General features: G+C 42.9%; 1 protein-coding gene across 1 annotated transcript in view; it reads left to right on the top strand.

Moving 5' to 3' along the window:
- LOC124789358 (mesoderm posterior protein 1) overlaps window positions 1-12,779 on the top strand; it is a 93,514-nt gene extending 80,735 nt beyond the window's left edge. The window contains exon 4 of the mRNA XM_047256688.1: window positions 10,746-12,779. Within this exon, the coding sequence (XP_047112644.1) occupies window positions 10,746-11,013 (268 nt within the window). The 3' untranslated portion in view covers window positions 11,014-12,779. The remainder of the gene's footprint in view (window positions 1-10,745) is intronic.
- Window positions 12,780-14,941: the final 2,162 nt, after the last annotated feature.

The following is a 14,941-nucleotide window of genomic DNA, read 5'->3' as shown; positions in this document are numbered from 1 at the left end:
AAGAGGGGGACCCATTATCGAACCTTGTGGAACACCTAATGTAATTTCACCCCTGTTAGATGAAGTGGCAAACTCATTTGAATCAGTTGAAGCTTATAAAGAGACTTTTTGCTTCCTGTTCTGTAGATATGACTTAAACCACTCATATGCTGTTCCATTTATACCATAGAATTGTAATTTCTCTAACATAATGTCATGGTTCACACAATCAAATCCTTTGGATAAGTCACAGAATATTCCTACTGGTGACATTTTACTATTTAAAGACTCTATTATGTGGACAGTGAAGTTTTATATTGCTGTCTCAGTGGAACAGCATTTCTGAAATTCGAACTGTGATTTACTAAGTATCCCATTACTGTTGAGATGGCTAACCACTCTTGAGTACATTACTTTCTCAAATATTTTAGAAAATTCTGTAAGCATGGATACTGTCTGGTAATTGTTGACATCTGTGGTTTCCCCCTTTTTGTAGCGAGGCCTGACAATGGCATTTTTAACCTGTCTGGAAAAATACCATGAGTCAGTAATGCATTACATATGTGACTCAAAACATCAGCTGTAACTGCTCCGCATCGCTTTAATAACTTTTTAGAGATGTTATCTACTCCAACAGAACATTTATTTTTCAAAGATTTAATAATTTTCCTTATTTCACAAGATGTTGTTAGATGAAACTTAATCTGACTAAAATTTTTCAAAACTGACTCTTCTATGTACTGCCTGGCTTTTTCTTTTGAACTATTCTCACCAATTTTTCTCCTACACTTAAGAAGTGATTGTTAAATACATTGGCTACCTGTGTATTGTTGGTTAAGATGGTCTCATTCTCTTTAACAGTAATACTACCTACGCCAGTGGTTACTTTTCCTGTTTCTCTTCTAACAACATTCCATGCTGATTTGATTTTATTGCTGGAGATGTTAATTTCTTCTCTAACATACGTATTTCTTGATTTCCTTAAACTTTTCTGAGTATGTTACATTAATTTTTATAGTGTGAAACTACTTCTGGATTTTTACTAGTTCTTGCTGTCTCATGCAGTTTTCTTTTTATTTCTGAAGACACTTTAATACCTGTAATAATCCAAGGTTTATTTGAAGAGTTTGTGGTGTAACATTTAGTAATTTTTTTTGGAAATCAGCGTTCAAAAAGGGATATAAATTTATCAAGAAATATGCTACATTTATCATTAGCATTTGACTCGTTATATACATCTACCCAGTTTACATTTCCTAAACTTTCTCTGAAGTGATCTATAGATACCGGGTTGAGCACCCTCACAGTTTTACTTAATGGTTTCTGAAGTGTACACCCTGTTACGTTTTGTAAGTTAATCAGTTGTGCATCATGGTCAGATAATCCATTTACCACAGGGAAAGCATGTGACTGTTCTACATCCTCTTGCTGTACAAATACATTATCTATTAGAGTACTACTGTCCTAAGCTATACGTGTAGGGAAATTGATCACTGACTAAGTTATATGTTGTTAACAAAACTTCTAGTTCACTTTTCTATCAGAATTGCTTAGAAAGTTAATACTGAAATCACCACAGATTCATAACTTCCTCTTTTTGCCTGACAGACAGCATAATAGGGAGTCAAACTTTTTAATGAATAGCTCCCAATCTCCTAGTGGAGACCTGTACACTGTTGCTATTATCAACACAACATTATCTAGCTGAAGTTCACATGCACAAACCTCAAAGTGCTGATCAACATAAAATTTGCTTACTTCGACAGTTGTATTTATACCCTTGTTTTATGAAAATGGCAACTCCTCGATTATCCATAATAGATCTACAAGTGTAAGATGCTAAATTACACCCATTTATACTGACATTTTCCATCCCCACAGTTACATGGTGCTCAAACAAACAAAGTATATTAATCTCATTCTTATTTTTTATATCATCTAAACACATTATCAGCTCATCTACTTTATATTTTATTCCCCAAATATTTTGGTGAAGTAAGTTGATACCACCCTTAGCTTTATCCTTATTTGCTGTGCATGAAGTTTCTTTTCTTCTATTGTCCTTGGTTGTTGACTGTCTGGAATTTGGCTTTAACCCAAAAAACCTGTCTGCCTGGTCCCAATGACCACAGGAATCACCCTTGTGTGACTGTGGCCCCCCTTACAGTAATTTCTAATAGAGAAGCTAACTTATCTTTCCCCTTCCTATTAAGGTGCAGGCCATGTGTAGTGTAACCCCACTTACCAATAGCATCAACTGGAACAACACTCATGTGAGACTTTGGCGGTGTCTGGAGCATCCCGCTCAGCTCAGTGTTAACACGCCTTACAGCAGTGTTTACCCAGGGCTGATCATGGCGCTGAAAGACTTCCACAAACCCCACATTCGTGCGCCCAGTTTCTGCTCCTATTTTATCCAGGTCACTCCTAATACAGCCAGGCTGTTTTCTGCTACCCCACCTATAATTACCTGATCTTCCTTCTCAAAGTCCCTGCATAGCTGACCTAAGTTTTCTGTCACCTGACTAAGGCTAGCACTTGATTTCACAAAACTTGTGACCTGGTCTCTGTCCCTAATTTCTCCTGAAGCTGTTGGCCCACACCCCTCCCATGACTGCTACCTATAAGCCAAATTCTTCTTTTCCTATTCTGGTTTGATCCCGACATGTCATTTTTCTTTAAGCTAGTATTTTGCTTCAACCTACATTCAACTACATCTGAGGTAGAGGTCTTTCCAGCAGCCTTCACAGAATCCAGTTCAGTCGCCCTGAAGAGCACCGTTGCAAAGAGGGCCGAAGCGTTGGTTCTATAATTGTTTTTAATTTTTCAAAAAGACACGGTTCAGCACACAAAAGGGATTTACTCAGACAGAGCTCAGCCAAGGAAGCCTGTGGACTTGTAGTAGGAACTGATGATCTACAGGTAGGTGTCATAAGTGAGATGTGATGGCCACATATTTACGGTTTAACATTCCGTGGAAGACGAGATGATTAGAGGCTGTGTACTTGTTCGGATTTGGAATGCTGTTTAAACGATTCAGAGAAAAATACAGAAAATCGATATCTGGATGCTTGGATAGTGATTTAAATGCGACTGCAGAACCTATCTCAGTGTATGTGAGATGTTGCTAGCGACAGTCAGGTGCGAATTACAGAGCAGAAAAATTTCCAAATTAACTATGTTCAATGAAGTTCTTTCCAAATTGCAGTTCCACTCACTATGGCCAGTGTTGAAAGTACACATGGAGAATACTTCCTCTTTTAATATGTTTAGTGTCTGTAATATAGTAGAATAGCCTTTAGGCTCTGTCTTGCTCCATGCGAACCTAGTAAGATTTCCGGTTAGTCTCCTGTTCGAAATGCCATAGTGGTAAAAGAAAAGCACTTGAATTACATCCACGAGGAACGGTGTTCACATTATTATTCAGTAAAAGAATTAGTGTGGGATCCCCAAATTAGAGACAGTATTTGTTCTCGCTCGAGATATCTCGAGAAAACGTCTGTAGTCCTGCCCCCTCTAAAAGTTCATGTGAAACAACTGTACCGTGAAGCATCTTACGAGACGAATTGGACTTCAGTCAAGATACTTTTATACGGCTTGTTTTCAATTCACAGTTCCTTCCAAGGACTTTAAAGGCAGCACACACGCTGTTCATTCGATATTGATGTGCATTGGGAGCTGAGAATACAATGTGACAGATTTCCCTAGTCAATTTATTTCATATTGATATGCAAACCCGCCGCGAGCAGATTTCTAGGACAAAAATGTAGGGAAACACTGAGAAAATGGGATATGAAGTACTTCTTTAGGGGGATAGATGATTTGATACATGCTGACTAGAAACTTTTTATTGAACGGTAAATTGAAATCCATTTGCGATAAAGTAATAAAAGCACGCGTACAAATAAACGTTTACAAGGCAGGGTACGCTCAACATGACGTCAGAGTACTGAATGCCCACCACGTATTAAACATAGATTCGCACCATTATACTACTCGTATTCACAACTTTGTGAAGCAAGCTTACATTACAGTTGGGAAGCACCAAGCAGAAGGCATTTAAATGGATATTTCAGAGTAAGAATTAATCCCCAGTCTACATGATTACAGCATGTACTCGAAATGTGAGCCACCTATCAGAAACGTGGATCCATTGCATTGCACGTCCGTTCGCCGTAAGTGAGATGTATGAGTTTTCAGATTCTCGTTGTCGCACCCTAAGGCACCCTTAGAGCAGAAAACTACACTGAGGTGACAAAATTTATGGGATAGCGATATGCACATATGCAGATGGCGGTAGGATCGCGTACACAAGGCGTAACAGGGCAGTGCATTGGCGGAGCTATCATTGTGCTTAGATGATTCATGTGGAAAGATGTCCGACGTGATTACGGCCGCACGACAGTAATTAACAGACTTTGAACGCGCGATGGTAGTCGGGGCTAGACGCATGGGGCATTCTACTTCGGAAAAATCGTTTGGAAATTCAGTATTCCGAGATCTGCAGTGTCAAGAGTGTGCGGAGAATACCAAATTTCAGGCATTACCTCTCACCACGTTGAATGCAGAGGTCGACACCCCTCACTTAACGACCGAAAGTAGAGGCGTTTGCATGGAGTTCTCAGTGTTAACAGACAGGCAACACTGCGTGAAATAACTGCAGAAGTCAATGTGGGGCGCGGACGAACGTAACCTTTAGGACAGTGCAGTGAAATCTGGCGTGAACGGGCTATGACGGCAGACGGCCGACGCGAGTGCCTTTGCTAAAAGCACATCACATGAGGAGACTCTCCGTGGCTCGTGACCGTATCGGCTCGACGCTGGACAACTGGAAAACCGTGGCCTGGTTAGATGAGTCCATATTTCAGTTTGTAAGAGCTGATGATGGGTTCGATTGTCCGCAGACCCCACTAAAAATGGCTCTGAGCACCATGGGACTTAACATCTGAGGTCATCAGTCCCCTAGAACTTAGAACTACTTAAACCTAACTAACCTAAGAACATGACACACATCCGTGCCCGAGGCAAGATTCGAACCTGCGACCGTAGCAGTCGCGCGGTTCCAGACCCCCACGGAAACATGGACCCAAGTTGCCAAAAAGGCACTGTACAAGCTGGTGGTGTCTCCATAATGGTGTGGACAGTGAACCGAACACTGAGTGGAAATGGTTATGTTCGGCTATTTGGAGACTTCTACTGCCATTCATTCACTTAATGTCCCCAAACAACGATGGAACTTTTGTGGATGGCAATGCACCATGTCAACAGGTCACAACTGTGATTGGTTTGAAGAACATTCTGGACAATTCAAGCGAATGATTTTTCCACCCTGCTCGTCCGACATGGGACATAATCGAGAGGTCAGTTCGTGCACAAAATCCTACACTGCCAACACTTCCGTAGTTACGGGACGTCCATAGAGGCAGCACAGCTCAACATTTCTGCGTGGGGCTTTCGGCGACTTGTGGAGTCCATGCCACGTCGATTTGCTGCACTACCCCGCGCACAATCAGGTCCGACACGATATTGGGAGGTATCCCACGACTTTTGTCTCCTCAGTGTCCGATGTCGAAACTACTATCACAATGCCAACGAACAGTATTCTTCCCATCACTTGATACCATAGGAAGAAATATTAAATGAGAATTTTGTTCGCAGAAAATTCTCAGGACTCAGGATAGGGGCACCAACCGGACCATCAGTTTACATGACACGCTCAACAGAAAATACGAAAGTTGCGTTAAAATATTCAAGACAGCATTCAGTTCGCATTCCATCTAAAAATTAATGCAAAATCTACTTTTACATACAAGTCCAACACGTTCATAGGATGATTTTATTCCTGGTTTACAAGCGCCGTCAGCGCAGAAACTACTGTGGGATCTTGAACTAAGAACTGTAAACAACATGTCTGCATTAGAGCAGCCAGTTGCGAGCAGACAGTGTTAATTAATGGGCGTGCGGCCGTAGTTTCAACGTTGTGCGTCACGAATCGCAGTGGAGCAACATCTCTGTTCCAGTGTCCAAGACAGTCTCCAAAATGTTTTCAAGAAGGAAAAAGTGTAAGCAAAATTTCTCCCGTACACTTTGACTCCAGAACAAAAACAATGACGCATGGACAGCTGCCGCAACTAGAGTGAAATACAAAACTCAGACATCACAGTTGCGTAAAAGTATCATCATGGGTGACGAGCCTTGTTATCAATGCAACCTACCACAATACGACAAAGTGCAGAAATTCATACAAAGGGTCAACGCTTTGGCGACATAACCGATATTCAAGCCAATGTGACACGCGAGTCGAACACATTCCGAAGAAGCACTTTTCTAACAGTTCCGCACAGCTGTATGAACATTTTGTGCCTTACACTCAAGTGAGGCGTGAGTACGGGTAACACCTGAAGCATTAAAGCCATCATTCCAAGTTTTCTATAGTTTTTATTATTCCAACTTTAAAAGCTTTTTGGACAGACGGGCTATATGAGATCTCTTACTGCAGTTTTGCTCGCTGCCTCCGAATATATAGCGTAAGCTATCTGCAACACCAGCATGGATTATCAAGCCCTTTTACTGTTTCACGGTACAGAATCGTGGTTAACGAATGAAGAGACTTAGTGTCTACGGTGCCGTGTTGTTCAGTAAACGGATTCATGAATATTTGTCTGTATGCTTTCCGTTGCTTTATCAGAAGTGGTTTCATATCTATCTTTCAATGAAACCGTTCTTTTCAAGTGATTTTTTCATGCACTGAAATATTTACAAGTTTTACTTATTTCTCTCCTTTCAATTATAATAAATACAGTGCTGCCCAGAGGTTGCAAAAATTGGCTAGATATATTTTAGAGCTAATTGTATAGGAAGACTTTTACAACTTTTGTGAAAAATAGCATAGGAATTTTACTTTGATTCGAGGATAGAAAGTGTTTTGTTGCGGACACCAAGCCTGTCTGCTGAAGATGTGTGCGTTGCTGTATAAGGCTGGGCGGCGATGACGAACAAACATAGCGTGTTTGGAGTAGGCACGACATGACGTGGACGGTCAACTCTTATTTCGGCCTGACAGATGTCATCGGGTTCTCCTAAAATACTGCGAAGAAGATAGACATACCTTCAATTACAAAGCCTATTCCAAATGAGGCTGCCCTCTGCCCAGTACCAACAGCGTCTGCAAAGTACACTGTTCGTTGAGAATTTCAACAAGAAAGTGCTCAACGATTCAGACTTTGATTACAAGAAATACGCCATTTTCTGAAAAATAACGAAAAACCGTGAAAACCTAGATTAAAAAGAGTAAACACCATGTCAGGTATCTACAACTTGTTTGGCTGTATAGTGTTTTAGTAAACGTTTCGTACTCTTTCCCTTCGATGAAGATACTTGCATCTTTCTATTCTCTGGTGCATACTTAGAACCAAATATACACGACTAAGATTGGTATGTAACGAAATGCCGTTAATCTCAAAAAGAAGAAAGCACGAGCTGTGATAAAATGCCAGTTGAGCCTGTTATGGCATTATGAAATAGGGCAATAGCTACAATAAACAGCTTCGCCAATAGAATATATTGACGAGGGCATTTGGCGTGAACATCTAGTTAAAACATTTCTAGTTCCCTTGATAAAGAAATATAACACCAAAAAATGGAAAGATTAACGAATGTTTACCATAAGTAGTTTTTTGCTCGGAAAGTTGAAAAGAAAAACTGAAGATAATGTGGTAGTGGGTCGCTTTGGCTTGATGAGAGAAACAGGAACACGAGATGGTATTGAATGTTTGATGCTAGAACAAAAAATGCTAGATGGTTACAGGAATACGTACATAAATTATGTTGATTGGGAAAAAGCGTTTGACAGAGCGGACTGGGGCATCTTTTTGAAGAACTTAAAGGATGATAGTGTGGACTGGAAGGACAATAACCATATAAACTAGCTCTATGCAAGACAGATAGTGATAGTAGGCATTAGCACCAAGTAAGTGGGGCGACAAGTACTGGAAGTTGTTTGCCACCAACGCTTTTCAATATTTATGCTGAACAACTAATAAAAAAAGCATTAGGAAAAGCAAGAGGCATAGTAGTAGATGGAGAAATGATAAAGACAATTAAGTATGCAGGAAGTCAGAAAGTGTGGGGTGAATCAGAGGAAGAACTACAATTATAAAGCAAAGGGTGGTAAAAACCAGAAAACCCAATGATTATAAGTATGGGAAAGAACAAAGTGGTGAGAATCAACCAATACACTGTCCACCCACATTAATTTGACCACACTTCAGAAGTCTGAATAACCATTGTTGCAGTGGGGACCACTGCGAAATATGCAGGAATGGAGTCAATGAGGTTCTAAAAGCTACCAACAGAGATTTCTAGCCATACCGACTCCAGTGCTGTGGCCAGCTGCCGTAGGTTTCTCAGTTGAGGATCCATGGAGCGAGCAGCCTGATCAAGGCGGTCCACAGATTCTCGATTGGATTTAAACCCAGGCAGTTTCGTGACCAGGGGAGTACCCTAAACTCATCCTGATTCTTGAAAATTTCTCGGGTATTCACCTAGGTAGCGTCGTCTAAAAGGCGCGATATTTCGGCAAGCCGACTTCTTGCCATCTCCAGGCGTTCTTGGTGTCTGATTGATCTCTGATGGATGCCGACTTTATATAATCTCCACCCCTCTCCCGCACCCTCCGTCTGGGCGCTTCCGAGCGGTCCGCGGCTGGTGGTGGGGGAAGGACGGCGCTGGGTGGTGGGGGAAGCGTGACGCCCCGCGGCAGCTCATGGGCCGCAGTACCCCACCATCCAGCGCCGTCCTTCCCCCACCACCAGCCGCGGACCGCTCGGAAGCGCCCAGACGGAGGGTGTGGGAGAGGGGTGGAGATTATATAAAGTCGGCATCCATCAGAGATCAATCAGACACCAAGAACGCCTGAAGATGGCAAGAATTCGGCTTGCCGAAACATCGCGCCTTTGGGACGACGCTACCTGGCTTCTGTACGGCGGGAAAACTTCAGATCACACATCCTGATTCTTTTCGAACCACGAACGTACACGGCGAGCTCTGTGACACATTTCATTGTCCTGTTGGTAGATTCCATCATGCTGAGGAAAAAAAGCTTTGTGTAGGAGTGGACATGGTACCTAAGGACAGAGGCATGCTTGTGGTGATCCACTGTGCTTTCCAGAACGACGAGATCACGCAGCGAACGCCACGAAAACATTCCCCAGACCATAATACACCTACTCTGGCTCGTACCCTTCTGACGACTGTAGCAGGTATTTGCTTCCAGACTTTTCACGCCATACGTGCCAACAGCCATCTGTCTGATGGAGCACAAAATGTGATTCATCTGAACAGGCTTCCTGTCGCCATGCCCAGTTGCAAGATGACGTGCAAATTTTAGTCTTCGTCGTTAATGAACAGCAGTCAGCATGGCTGCGTGAACAGGGCGCCTGCTGCAGAGGCCCACATGAAAAAAGTTTACCGAATGCTCGTTGAGGAGACACTGTTGGTAGCTCCTCGGTTCATCTGGCAATCAGCTGCTCAACAGTTGCATTCCTGTTCGGCCGTACACAACTCTTCAACCACCGTTCACTTCTGTCGTCTAAGGTCTATGGTGAACCACATTTGTCTTGGCGCCAGTTTTGGATAGCACCATTTTGCTGTGCTCGGTATACTTTAACCCTAGCGGCAGCCGAATAGTTTACAAACTTACCAGTTTCGGAAATGCTTCACCTTTGGCCTGAAAGGCAATGTTCGTGTACCTTTGGATGTCAGATAAATTGCTCTGTTTCTAAATTGCAACTTCCTGGCAGGTTAAAACTGTGTGCCGGACCGAGACTCGAACTCGGCACCTTTGACTTTCGCGCGCAAGTGCTCTACCAACTGAGCTACCCAAGCACGACTCACACCCCGTCCTCACAGCTTCACTTCTGCCAGTACCTCGTCTCCTACCTTCCAAACTTTACAGAAGCTCTCCTGCGATCCTTGCAGAACTAGCGCTCCGGAAAGAAAGGATATTGCGGAGACATGGCAAAGGTCTCGAGTTCGAGTGTCGGTCTGGCACACAGTTTTAATCTGCCAGGAAGTTTCATATCAGCGCACACTCCGCTGCAGAGTGAAAATGTCATTCTGAATGGCTGCACTGTTTTCCACGTCCTTCCAACATGCTTTATATGCCCTCCACAGCTAGTGCTGCAACCTGCCGTCTGTGAATGGTTGTTTCACCTTGATTTCGACCATAGGTATTGGTCACATTAATGTGACTGGGCCGTGTATAAAGGTTCCGTCAAAATATCATTGGAAGGGAAGACCTCGGAACAATCAAATTTTTTGAAGTGTTTAGGAAATTTGGTCATTGAAGCAAAGATTGAAAGGAAAAGAGGGAGAGGAGGAGAAGACTAGGTGTGCTGGGTGACACTGAACAGCAGATTAAGAAAGGAGCAGAGAGTGTGCAGATACATAGAACTGAACAGCTATCTTAGATGTGGTTTGACAAGTCACTGGATCAGAAGAATAATTTGTTCTACCGGCAGGAGTGGCCGAGCGGTTCTAGGCGCTACAGTCTGGAACCGCGCAACGGCTACGGTCGCAGGTTCGAATCCTGCCTCGTTGATGGATGTGTGTGATGTCCATAGGTTAGTTAGGTTGAAGTAGTTCTAAGTTCTAGGGGACTGATGACCTCAGAAGTTAAGTGCCATAGTGCTCAGAGCCATTTGAACCATTTAATTTATTCTATAAAAGGGAGTGGCGTTGTGAGTGTGTTCTCTGGTGTGTGTCAGGCTGGCGATCCGCTACATCCGGCACCTGCAGGCGCTGCTGGAGGAACCGCTGCCGCCGCCAGAGCCCTCGGGCCTCAGCTTGGGGGTGGGCCTGGGCCTGTCGCCACAGCCCGCCCCCGCCGCCGCCCCCGCTCCCGTTGGCTGCTACTGTCCGGACCCCTCGTGCCAGCCGCCCCCGCACGCCTTCGGCTACGGCTACTACCTGCCCTCGGAGATGACTGCCCTTCACCAGCCCACCGTCGACTACTCGTTCCTGCAGCACTACTGATCGCCGCCACCTGACCGAGCGGACAAAGACAGGACCTAATGCCAGTAGAGCTCGGATTCCATCCCCCCTCCCCGTCACCTTATCTCTCTCGTTGCTACTACTAGTCGTCAGCGTTTCATAAAACCCATATATTCCACACACAAAGGTTATGGAAGATTTTGTGACAATTTCATCCATAGTTAAATATGGAACAGATTCGTATCTAAATGTTTTGTGACTAGTGAGTGTTTAGTATTTTTAAGACATACGACGCATCAGTGACCGCAACTGGCTCTATCTACCATATGAACAGTCCTCACTAACTATCAATTCCTTTGTTGCTTTGCCTTACGATACACTGTCATTTCTAGAGTTTATTATCACAGGATACGAGTTATAATTTATCGTTTAAAGTTGTGAGTCTGTTCTCATAACTTTAATGCTTTCAGAGTCCGTCCTCAGACGCATTCCACAACTTTTCTTTTTTATTTCAGTCGTACAAGGAAGACTATAGCTGGCAGACCTAATAAAAGACTTACAACGATGAGATTACGCGTCTTAAGGCCAAACTGATCATGAATTACGACAAGCCCAACGAAGGTTACAGCAGCGGAATAGAGTATGGTCCAACAGAACTACCTAGGAAACTTCAACTTGCGATGAGTGGTTTCATCTGTTAAAATATATAAGAAAACCATACCGCTCGGACAAAAATTAGTTTCCTCTTATGTCAAAACAGATAACAGGTACTTACGTTGCACCATTTTGTTTGACCCCCATACAGTATTTAATGCGTTTGTTTTACGACATAGTAGGAACTATTTTCCACAGCCCCACAGTAATTTCAAAGAAAATGTTAATTCATCAGCTAGACACACTTCTCATTTATGTTTCCACCGGATAACAAGCCTTATTAGTTTACGCTTTACTTAGGAGGTGCAAATAAAAATCTAATCATTCGTAATTACGGTAACGCCGATTCGGGAACAGAAACCATATGGGATGTAATAGCTGCCATAAAATAGAAATCTATTTGTAATTCTTATTTCCTTTTATAATTTGTTTTCCTTTTATATTCCACACGTAAGTAGTCAGACAGTTGAAATATACCTTATAGGTGACAACCAACCATTACATACAGATTACCATTGCACATATACATTGCCCTTATATTGCGATAACGGTGTTTACATGAAACATCTGAAATAGATGGACCACTGATATACGGTAGTATAACTCTAGTCAGAGGGCAAACGCATACGTACAGCATAACCGGGATCGCTAGCGTATAATTTTATCGACTGACAACGACGTAGTCATAATAAGGGGAAGCTGCGGTTCTCATTCAGCACTGGAACTTCAGTGTTGCATCAAACGACCGAGAACGCCCCAGATTGAACCCATAAGTTGCTAGTAAACTTTGCATAGAGTTATTTTCTACAGAATTACCTCTTCACAGCAACGGATATATTTCTGTTCCATTTCACATTAGATCCGTGGGTGGCACAATGCTTAGATATTCCTACAAGTGGCTATCCAAAAATGCATGAAACTAGTCACTTTACAGGTGTGTGCAGTCGAAAGAGGAATTTGTTTACGTAGTAATAACTTGTCCATAAGTATTTATACCTTGCAGTGATTCTTGTTCTTGTAGAATATAATCACTTGTCTTAACTACCAATGTGGTTCTGAAAATGCAGAAGCACTTACAATAAACATGCAATACATGTACTTCAGTTTACTTACGTAAGTTATCAACTCAAAATAAAATATATTGCAACATAAAATTGTTTTCTACTGTGCTTAAAAATTGCACTATGACAACACGCTAACGTATATATCGTTTCATACATAATTAGGAGAGTAAGATGCATCCGTCGAAGAGTAAGTATAATGTTCAATTTTTTCAGCACTTCATCTGAACTTTCTGGTTGCACCGAGGTGAGGGAAAAAAATGTAACCCAGTAAATTTTCTAAATAGTTTACGCACACATCTCAGTGAGGAACCGCTCTACAGGCTTTGATTGCGTCACCGCTGATCTCCCGTTCATATTTTTACATTTTATACCCAATCTATATCTTGACACACAGCTTATTTGAATACGTAGGTGTATACGGTAGTTCCGAGTGAAAAGCCAAACGTTTGCAACAAAATTTTACTTTTACTGGGTTTCGATAACACCTATGGGTGTCTTCACTAGAAAATCCACAATTACATGTTGATTTTCTGGAGAAGACACTCATAGTCGGTGTCGAAAGACAGTGAAAGTAAAATATTGTTGCAGCAATTGACTGTTTTATATTTATGATATTCTTGTACTTTAGCCGCCTCCCAGCCATGTTTGAAGCCGCTGTACATATACTGAAATAATCACTATTACTATACACAGGACTGTGATTACACGTTCTCTTGGATATTTTCAGTATAAAACAGATGTTACAAAACTTTTTTTTACTGTGCACTTAATAGATATTTCACCGAAAATTCTTTAGTAGCAATGTATGAACATGCCGTTTGTTATATGAAAGAGTTACAACCGTGTAGAGTATAGCTGACTTCCTGTTCGAGCAGTGGGAACGTAGATATCTGTGTGTTCTGCATTTATCTACACTAACTTCGGCTATCCGGAAACCACGTATATGGTTCACAAATAAATAAAAAAGTTTATAAACAGATGAAGATACGAATGATGATGGGAACGACAAATAGTTAGTTCAGAGGAGGTCAAATTATTGGTTTTTGCTAGGTTATGAGGCATCATGTGGAAGGTCGAGCAAGATGATTTTGCAGAGATAAGTAAAAAGCTAGATTTTTTTTGGTGAAGTCAGTAAACGACGCAGTTATCTTGCATTCGTCGATAATATATTACTAGGATACCAACAGCAGAGCGAGAAAGCAGATGGCAGAGTTACCAACCAAACATTACAAACTATGTTCATGCTCATAAATTAAGGACAATGCTGATACATGGTGAAACAAAGCTCTGGTGGGCGGTTTGTGGGTTTAAATCACCTCGGGGTATGACCATGCGGTGCATTTGACCTGCGGTCGCCGCACGGTGGCGCTGGCAGCAGTCCACATACGCGGAGGTGTGTTGGTGCATGTCAGAGTACGGTGCAGCGAGAACGTATGCAGACGTTTTCAGACGTGCTAATGGTGACTGTGTGTTGAAAACGTCTCAAAGAACACGTGCTGATGACGTTATGAGGGTAGAATACTAGGGCGACTGGAGGCTGGTCAAACACAGCCCGTCGTATCATGGGGCCTCCGTGTGCCACAAAGTGTGTTCTCAAGACTATGGCATCGATCCCAGCAGACAGGAAACGTGTACAGGCGCTACAGTACGGGACGTACACAAGAAGACCGATATCTCTCGATCAGTGCCCGCAGACGGCCACGGAGTACTGCAGGTAGCCTAGCTCGGAACCTTACCATAGCCACTGGAACAGTTGTCTCCAGACACACAGTCTACAGACGACTGAACAGACATGGTTTATTCGCCCGGAGACCTGCAAGGTGCATTCCACTGACCCCTGGTCACAGGAGAGCCCGTAAAGCCTGGTGTCAAGAACACAATACATGCTCATTGGAACAGTGGTCCCAGGTTATGTTCACGGACGAGTCCAGGTATAGTCTGAACAGTGATTCTCGCCGGGTTTTCATCTGGCGTGAAGCAGGAACGAGATATAAACCCCTTAATGTCCATGAAAGGGACCTATGTGGAGGTCGTGATTTGATGGTGTGGGGTGGGATTATGATTGGTGCACGTACGCCTCCGCATGTCATTGACAGATTTGCACCAGTATGTCCTCCTTTTCAGAGGTGCCGTGGGTCCCACCTTCCTCCTGATGGATGATAACGCACGACCCCATCGAGCTGCCATCATGGAGGAGTACCTTGAAACAGAAGATATCAGGCGAATGGAGTGGCCCGCCCGTTCTCCAGACC

Source organism: Schistocerca piceifrons, chromosome 1 (genome assembly GCF_021461385.2).
Source record: "Schistocerca piceifrons isolate TAMUIC-IGC-003096 chromosome 1, iqSchPice1.1, whole genome shotgun sequence".
Taxonomy (NCBI): domain Eukaryota; kingdom Metazoa; phylum Arthropoda; class Insecta; order Orthoptera; family Acrididae; genus Schistocerca; species Schistocerca piceifrons.
Note: the sequence above shows the minus strand (reverse complement) of the source record. Positions and strands in the feature narration are given on the sequence as shown.